Raw genomic sequence first — 10,000 nt, 5'->3', positions numbered from 1 at the left:
TCAAAGTCAAATACTCCCTGCCCAAATTAGGTGAGACACGTGGGACCCGGGGCTAACCTAACTCTGTACTGTTCTGTTCTGTACTGCGTGGTTGGAATACTGCTTCTCACCAAGGCACACACACACACACACACACACACACACACACACACACACACACACACACACACACACACACACACACGCACACGCACACGCACACGCACACACACACACACAGCAAGGCTTGTTGTCAACAGTGAGAGGATTTCCTGTTTTTCTGAACAGGGGAATCCTTGGTGTGGAAGGCTATTCTGTGTTGCTATGGCTACGTTACGTTACAGTTTAATCTATGACTACGTTACTCTGTGGCAGAATGGTAGCCCTTTTAAAGACAGTTTAATCTATGACTACGTTACTCTGTGGCAGAATGGTAGCCCTTTTAAAGACAGTTTAATCTATGACTACATTACTCTGTGGCAGAATGGTAGCCCTTTTAAAGACAGTTTAATCTATGACTACGTTACTCTGTGGCAGAATGGTAGCCCTTTTAAAGACAGTTTAATCTATGGCTACATTACTCTGTGGCAGAATGGTAGCCCTTTTAAAGACAGTTTAATCTATGACTACGTTACTCTGCAGAATGGTAGCCCTTTTAAAGACAGTTTAATCTATGACTACGTTACTCTGCAGAATGGTAGCCCTTTTAAAGACAGTTTAATCTATGACTACGTTACTCTGTGGCAGAATGGTAGCCCTTTTATAGACAGTTTAATCTATGACTACGTTACTCTGTGCAGAATGGTAGCCCTTTTAAAGACAGTTTAATCTATGACTACGTTACTCTGTGGCAGAATGGTAGCCCTTTTAAAGACAGTTTAATCTATGACTACGTTACTCTGTGGCAGAATGGTAGCCCTTTTAAAGACAGTTTAATCTATGGCTACATTACTCTGTGGCAGAATGGTAGCCCTTTTAAAGACAGTTTAATCTATGACTACATTACTCTGCAGAATGGTAGCCCTTTTAAAGACAGTTTAATCTATGGCTACGTTACTCTGTGGCAGAATGGTAGCCCTTTTAAAGACAGTTTAATCTATGGCTACATTACTCTGTGCAGAATGGTAGCCCTTTTAAAGACAGTTTAATCTATGACTATGTTACTCTGTGCAGAATGGTAGCCCTTTTAAAGACAGTTTAATCTATGACTACGTTACTCTGCAGAATGGTAGCCCTTTTAAAGACAGTTTAATCTATGGCTACGTTACTCTGTGGCAGAATGGTAGCCCTTTTAAAGACAGTTTAATCTATGGCTACATTACTCTGTGCAGAATGGTGTAGCCCTTTTAAAGACAGTTTAATCTATGACTACGTTACTCTGTGGCAGAATGGTAGCCCTTTTAAAGACAGTTAAATCTATGACTACGTTACTCTGTGTAGAATGGTAGCCCTTTTAAAGACAGTTTAATCTATGACTACATTACTCTGCAGAATGGTTTTTAAAGACAGTTTAATCTATGACTACGTTACTCTGTGCAGAATGGTAGCCCTTTTAAAGACAGTTTAATCTATGACTACGTTACTCTGTGGCAGAATGGTAGCCCTTTTAAAGACAGTTTAATCTATGACTACGTTACTCTGTGGCAGAATGGTAGCCCTTTTAAAGACAGTTTAATCTATGACTACGTTACTCTGTGGCAGAATGGTAGCCCTTTTAAAGACAGTTTAATCTATGACTACGTTACTCTGTGCAGAATGGTAGCCCTTTTAAAGACAGTTTAATCTATGACTACGTTACTCTGTGCAGAATGGTAGCCCTTTGAAAGACAGTTTAATCTATGACTATGTTACTCTGCAGAATGGTAGCCCTTTGAAAGACAGTTTAATCTATGACTACGTTACTCTGCAGAATGGTAGCCCTTTTAAAGACAGTTTAATCTATGACTACGTTACTCTGTGCAGAATGGTAGCCCATTTAAAGACAGTTTAATCTATGACTACGTTACTCTGTGGCAGAATGGTAGCCCTTTTAAAGACAGTTTAATCTATGACTACGTTACTCTGCAGAATGGTAGCCCTTTTAAAGACAGTTTAATCTATGACTACGTTACTCTGTGCAGAATGGCAGAATGGTAGCCCTTTTAAAGACAATTTAATCTATGACTACGTTACTCTGTGCAGAATGGTAGCCCTTTTAAAGACAGTTTAATCTATGACTACGTTACTCTATGCAGAATGGTAGCCCTTTTAAAGACAGTTTAATCTATGACTACGTTACTCTGCAGAATGGTAGCCCTTTTAAAGACAGTTTAATCTATGACTACGTTACTCTGCAGAATGGTAGCCCTTTTAAAGACAGTTTAATCTATGACTACGTTACTCTGCAGAATGGTAGCCCTTTTAAAGACAGTTTAATCTATGACTACGTTACTCTGCAGAATGGTAGCCCTTTTAAAGACAGTTTAATCTATGACTACGTTACTCTGCAGAATGGTAGCCCTTTTAAAGACAGTTTAATCTATGGCTACGTTACTCTGCAGAATGGTAGCCCTTTTAAAGACAGTTTAATCTATGGCTACGTTACTCTGCAGAATGGTAGCCCTTTTAAAGACAGTTTAATCTATGACTACGTTACTCTGCAGAATGGTAGCCCTTTTAAAGACAGTTTAATCTATGGCTACGTTACTCTGTGGCAGAATGGTAGCCCTTTTAAAGACAGTTTAATCTATGGCTACGTTACTCTGTAGCAGAATGGTAGCCCTTTTAAAGACAGTTTAATCTATGACTACGTTACTCTGTGGCAGAATGGTAGCCCTTTTAAAGACAGTTAAATCTATGACTACGTTACTCTGTGTAGAATGGTAGCCCTTTTAAAGACAGTTTAATCTATGACTACATTACTCTGCAGAATGGTAGCCCTTTTAAAGACAGTTTAATCTATGACTACGTTACTCTGTGCAGAATGGTAGCCCTTTTAAAGACAGTTTAATCTATGACTACGTTACTCTGTGGCAGAATGGTAGCCCTTTTAAAGACAGTTTAATCTATGACTACGTTACTCTGTGCAGAATGGTAGCCCTTTTAAAGACAGTTTAATCTATGACTACGTTACTCTGTGGCAGAATAGTAGCCCTTTTAAAGACAGTTTAATCTATGACTACGTTACTCTGTGCAGAATGGTAGCCCTTTGAAAGACAGTTTAATCTATGACTACGTTACTCTGTGGCAGAATAGTAGCCCTTTTAAAGACAGTTTAATCTATGACTATGTTACTCTGCAGAATGGTAGCCCTTTGAAAGACAGTTTAATCTATGACTACGTTACTCTGCAGAATGGTAGCCCTTTTAAAGACAGTTTAATCTATGACTACGTTACTCTGTGCAGAATGGTAGCCCATTTAAAGACAGTTTAATCTATGACTACGTTACTCTGTGGCAGAATGGTAGCCCTTTTAAAGACAGTTTAATCTATGACTACGTTACTCTGCAGAATGGTAGCCCTTTTAAAGACAGTTTAATCTATGGCTACATTACTCTGTGGCAGAATGGTAGCCCTTTTAAAGACAGTTTAATCTATGACTACATTACTCTGTGCAGAATGGTAGCCCTTTTAAAGACAGTTTAATCTATGACTACGTTACTCTGTGGCAGAATGGTAGCCCTTTTAAAGACAGTTTAATCTATGACTACGTTACTCTGTGCAGAATGGTAGCCCTTTTAAAGACAGTTTAATCTATGACTACGTTACTCTATGCAGAATGGTAGCCCTTTTAAAGACAGTTTAATCTATGACTACGTTACTCTGTGGCAGAATGGTAGCCCTTTTAAAGACAGTTTAATCTATGACTACGTTACTCTGTGGCAGAATGGTAGCCCTTTTAAAGACAGTTTAATCTATGACTACGTTACTCTGCAGAATGGTAGCCCTTTTAAAGACAGTTTAATCTATGACTACGTTACTCTGCAGAATGGTAGCCCTTTTAAAGACAGTTTAATCTATGGCTACGTTACTCTGTGGCAGAATGGTAGCCCTTTTAAAGACAGTTTAATCTATGGCTACGTTACTCTGTGGCAGAATGGTAGCCCTTTTAAAGACAGTTTAATCTATGACTACGTTACTCTGCAGAATGGTAGCCCTTTTAAAGACAGTTTAATCTATGGCTACGTTACTCTGTGGCAGAATGGTAGCCCTTTTAAAGACAGTTTAATCTATGACTACGTTACTCTGTGGCAGAATGGTAGCCCTTTTAAAGACAGTTTAATCTATGACTACGTTACTCTGTGGCAGAATGGTAGCCCTTTTAAAGACAGTTTAATCTATGACTACGTTACTCTGCAGAATGGTAGCCCTTTTAAAGACAGTTTAATCTATGACTACGTTACTCTGCAGAATGGTAGCCCTTTTAAAGACTCCACTCTGTGATTGTGAGAATTCAATTGTGTGATGTTCATTCTAGTGCTGTTAGATTGTTGGAATCATTGGTTGTGATTTCTCTATAGTTGATGTGTGCATGGCGGTTTGTGCGTGTGTAGGTCTATTTGTGTGTATGTATATATGTGTGTGTGCGTGCGTGCGTGCATGCGTGTGTGTGTAACAGCTGTCGCAGAGTGCAGCCTGATATCAGAAGTCTACTCTGTCGGTGTCTCACTCTATTGGGTTTCTGTCAGTTTCGCGTGTTCATTTAAATATACCCATCAATCTTCCCCAAAAGACTCCTTCTTTCCCTCTCTCCCTTTCTCCTTGTCTCCCGCTCTCCCTTTCTCCTTGTCTCCCTCTCTCCCTTTCTCCTTGTCTCCCTCTCTCCCTTTCTCCTTGTCTCCCTCTCTCCCTTTCTCCTTGTCTCCCTCCCTTCCTGACACTCTCCTCCTCTCCGTCTCCCACTCTCCCTCCCTCCTATCCTCTCTCCCGCTCAATCTCTCCCTTTCAATCCCTCCCTCCTGTCTTCCTCCCTCCTATCCTCTCTCCCTCTCTCTTCCTCCCTCCCAATCCCTCCCTCTCTCCCGTCTCCCACTCTACCTCCCTCCTTTCCTCTCTCCCTCTCTCATCCTCTCTCTCAACCCCTCCCTCTCTCCCATCTCCCACTCTCCCTCCCTCCTTTCCCCTGTCCTGCTCTCTCCCTCCCTCTCAACCCCTCCCTCTCTCCCTCCCTCCTTTCCCCTGTCCTGCTCTCTCCCTCCCTCTCAACCCCTCCCTCTCTCCCGTCTCCCACTCTCCCTCCCTCCTTTCCCCTGTCCTGCTCTCTGCCTCCCTCTCAATCCCTCCCGTCTCCCTCCCTATTTTCCTCTCCCCACCCTCTCTCTCCCTCCCTCTCAATCCCTCCCGTCTCCCTCCCTATTTTCCTCTCCCCACCCTCTCTTTCCCTCCCTCTCAATCCCTCCCGTCTCACGTCCCCCCCCGGCGGCGCCAGCCTCCATCTGCTAGCTGTGGCAGTATGGCGTTGTGCGGAACGGCAAGGCAAAGGCTCCACGGGGCTCACTGGAGAACTATCCCAACTGCTTCGGGGCCTCAGAATGTAGTGTTCTTTAACACACAGGCATCCGTCTCTGTCTGTCTAGAGCAGATATTAGGAGACAGAGCTCCTGGTGGTTCCTTTGTTGTTGTTGTACGGTTATGGAAAAGGAGCATGGGTAAAGTATTTGTCAGGGTGTCATAGCTGCATTTTAAAGTTTTACCTTTATTTAACTCGGCAAGTCAGTTAAGAACAAATTATTATTTTCAATGACGGCCTGGGAACAGTGGGTTAACTGACTGTTCAGGGGCAGAACGACAGATTTGTACCTTGTCAGCTCAGGGATTCGAACTTGCTACCTTTCGGTTGCTAGTCCAACGCTCTATCCACTAGGCTACCCTGCCGCCCGGGGTTAGAGTCTTACGCTAAATTAGGTCTCGTTGGACGAGGGGGAAAATGTCATGACGTTGGAAGTTAAGATTACTCTGTGTCTCCTCTCTGACAATTCAGGATTGCTTCGTCTGAAATTGCACCCTAATCCCCATCGAGTGCACTATTTAGGGAATAGGTTGTCATTTCAGACACAACTCTGCTCCAAAATTGTGCACTACATAGGGTAGAGAGCCATTTTAGAGACAACTCTGCTCCAAACTAGTGCACTACGTAGGGTAGAGAGCCATTTTAGAGACAACTCTGCTCCAAACTAGTGCACTACGTAGGGTAGAGAGCCATTTTAGAGACAACTCTGCTCCAAACTAGTGCACTGCGTAGTGTAGAGAGTCATTTTAGAGACAACTCTGCTCCAAACTAGTGCACTGCGTAGTGTAGAGAGTCATTTTAGAGACAACTCTGCTCCAAACTAGTGCACTACGTAGGGTAGAGAGTCATTTTAGAGACAACTCTGCTCCAAACTAGTGCACTACGATCAGAGCGCCCTGTCAGATTTACTGCATCACTTCGTGGTTCCGGTGTGATGTGAGGCCTCGGTGAAGACATGTCCTAGATATAATGTGTGTTGTGGTTATATAAAGGCACCATCTGGGTGCTGTGTAGAGACAGCAGTTGGAGGCCCCCAGGACCTAACAGCTAGGGCCATGCAGCACTGATTCATACTGCCTGCCTACTGACACTGTAGAATGCAACCACATTGGATGAAATCACATGGAAAGATGGCCTGCCTGTAGCGAATAGCACCGTAGCACGCTAACATGCTAACACACTAGCATGCTAACACGCTAACACCCTAACACACTAGCACACTAGCATGCTAACATGCTAACACGTTAGCACCCTAACACACTAGCATACTGCATGCTAACATGCTAGCACTCGTTACAACACAACATCTTGAAAACTTCAGAGGAACACAGGGATGATTCTGTTTCTTTTTTCTAACTGATTGGGATTGTAGACTGTTCACAGAGACCAATCGATCTGTTTTGTTGCCTTTTAAACAATAACGATTATCTTTGAATATAATTTCATTTCCGACGCTACTACAGAAGCAGGCCTCATATGTGAAAGGCTTTTAAAGTGGATTTCCTTTATTAAAGATAAGAGAAAGGCTTTTAAAGTGGATTTCCTTTATTGAAGATAAGAGAAAGGCTTAAATAATAGAGGGGCAGATAGCTCCATTGAAAGGGCATTGTGTCATTGTGAACTAATAATGACAGCTAGTGACAGATAGTTCCATTGAAAGGGCATTGTGAACTAATAATGACAGATAGTTCCATTGAAAGGACATTGTGAACTAATAATGACAGATAGTTCCATTGAAAGGGCATTGTGAACTAATAATGACAGATAGTTCCATTGAAAGGGCATTGTGTCATTGTGAACTAATAATGACAGATAGTTCCATTGAAAGGGCATTGTGAACTAATAATGACAGATAGTTCCATTGAAAGGGCATTGTGAACTAATAATGACAGATAGTTCCATTGAAAGGGCATTGTGTCATTGTGAACTAATAATGACAGATAGTTCCATTGAAAGGGCATTGTGTCATTGTGAACTAATAATGACAGATAGTTCCATTGAAAGGGCATTGTGTCATTGTGAACTAATAATGACAGATAGTTCCATTGAAAGGGCATTGTGTCATTGTGAACTAATAATGACAGATAGTTCCATTGAAAGGACATTGTGAACTAATAATGACAGATAGTTCCATTGAAAGGGCATTGTGTCATTGTGAACTAATAATGACAGATAGTTCCATTGAAAGGGCATTGTGAACTAATAATGACAGATAGTTCCATTGAAAGGGCATTGTGAACTAATAATGACAGATAGTTCCATTGAAAGGGCATTGTGAACTAATAATGACAGATAGTTCCATTGAAAGGGCATTGTGAACTAATAATGACAGATAGTTCCATTGAAAGGGCATTGTGTCATTGTGAACTAATAATGACAGATAGTTCCATTGAAAGGGCATTGTGTCATTGTGAACTAATAATGACAGATAGTTCCATTGAAAGGGCATTGTGAAAGGGCATTGAACTAATAATGACAGATAGTTCCATTGAAAGGACATTGTGAACTAATAATGACAGATAGTTCCATTGAAAGGGCATTGTGTCATTGTGAACTAATAATGACAGATAGTTCCATTGAAAGGACATTGTGAACTAATAATGACAGATAGTTCCATTGAAAGGGCATTGTGAACTAATAATGACAGATAGTTCCATTGAAAGGGCATTGTGAACTAATAATGACAGATAGTTCCATTGAAAGGGCATTGTGAACTAATAATGACAGATAGTTCCATTGAAAGGGCATTGTGTCATTGTGAACTAATAATGACAGATAGTTCCATTGAAAGGGCATTGTGTCATTGTGAACTAATAATGACAGATAGTTCCATTGAAAGGGCATTGTGAACTAATAATGACAGATAGTTCCATTGAAAGGGCATTGTGAACTAATAATGACAGATAGTTCCATTGAAAGGGCATTGTGTCATTGTGAACTAATAATGACAGATAGTTCCATTGAAAGGGCATTGTGTCATTGTGAACTAATAATGACAGATAGTTCCATTGAAAGGACATTGTGAACTAATAATGACAGATAGTTCCATTGAAAGGGCATTGTGAACTAATAATGACAGATAGTTCCATTGAAAGGGCATTGTGTCATTGTGAACTAATAATGACAGATAGTTCCATTGAAAGGACATTGTGAACTAATAATGACAGATAGTTCCATTGAAAGGGCATTGTGAACTAATAATGACAGATAGTTCCATTGAAAGGGCATTGTGTCATTGTGAACTAATAATGACAGCTAGTGACAGATAGTTCCATTGAAAGGGCATTGTGAACTAATAATGACAGTTAGCTCCATTGAAAGGGCATTGTGTCATTGTGAACTAATAATGACAGATAACTCCATTGAAAGGGCATTGTGTCATTGTGAACTAATAATGACAGATAGTTCCATTGAAAGGGCATTGTGAACTAATAATGACAGATAGTTCCATTGAAAGGACATTGTGAACTAATAATGACAGATAGCTCCATTGAAAGGGCATTGTGTCATTGTGAACTAATAATGACAGATAGTTCCATTGAAAGGGCATTGTGTCATTGTGAACTAATAATGACAGATAGTTCCATTGAAAGGGCATTGTGAACTAATAATGACAGATAGTTCCATTGAAAGGGCATTGTGAACTAATAATGACAGATAGTTCCATTGAAAGGGCATTGTGTGATTGTGAACTAATAATGACAGATAGTTCCATTGAAAGGGCATTGTGTCATTGTGAACTAATAATGACAGATAGTTCCATTGAAAGGGCATTGTGTCATTGTGAACTAATAATGACAGATAGTTCCATTGAAAGGGCATTGTGTGATTGTGAACTAATAATGACAGATAGTTCCATTGAAAGGGCATTGTGTGATTGTGAACTAATAATGACAGATAGTTCCATTGAAAGGGCATTGTGTGATTGTGAACTAATAATGACAGATAGTTCCATTGAAAGGGCATTGTGAACTAATAATGACAGATAGTTCCATTGAAAGGGCATTGTGAACTAATAATGACAGATAGTTCCATTGAAAGGGCATTGTGTCATTGTGAACTAATAATGACAGATAGTTCCATTGAAAGGGCATTGTGAACTAATAATGACAGATAGTTCCATTGAAAGGGCATTGTGAACTAATAATGACAGATAGTTCCATTGAAAGGGCATTGTGAACTAATAATGACAGATAGTTACATTGAAAGGGCATTGTGTCATTGTGAACTAATAATGACAGATAGTTCCATTGAAAGGGCATTGTGAACTAATAATGACAGATAGTTCCATTGAAAGGGCATTGTGAACTAATAATGACAGATAGTTCCATTGAAAGGGCATTGTGAACTAATAATGACAGATAGTTCCATTGAAAGGGCATTGTGAACTAATAATGACAGATAGTTCCATTGAAAGGGCATTGTGAACTAATAATGACAGATAGTTACATTGAAAGGACACTAATAGACCCCCCCAATGCGTCCCACTCATTTTTACATTGTTCTAATCAGCACAATACTTTTCTAAAGGAA

At 40.4% G+C, this 10,000-nt stretch overlaps 1 protein-coding gene across 1 annotated transcript in view; it reads left to right on the top strand.

The window, feature by feature from the left end:
- Window positions 1–10,000, top strand: part of LOC127924643 (thyrotropin-releasing hormone-degrading ectoenzyme-like) — a 247,018-nt gene that overhangs the window by 64,003 nt on the left and 173,015 nt on the right. Inside the window, exon 3 of the mRNA XM_052509358.1 lies at window positions 1–30. This exon is cut by the window's left edge and continues 97 nt beyond it. Within this exon, the coding sequence (XP_052365318.1) occupies window positions 1–30 (30 nt within the window). The remainder of the gene's footprint in view (window positions 31–10,000) is intronic.

This window comes from Oncorhynchus keta, unplaced genomic scaffold (genome assembly GCF_023373465.1).
Source record: "Oncorhynchus keta strain PuntledgeMale-10-30-2019 unplaced genomic scaffold, Oket_V2 Un_contig_4383_pilon_pilon, whole genome shotgun sequence".
NCBI lineage: Eukaryota > Metazoa > Chordata > Actinopteri > Salmoniformes > Salmonidae > Oncorhynchus > Oncorhynchus keta.
The sequence above is the reverse complement of the archived record's forward strand: the minus strand, read 5'-3'. Positions and strand labels throughout refer to the sequence as shown.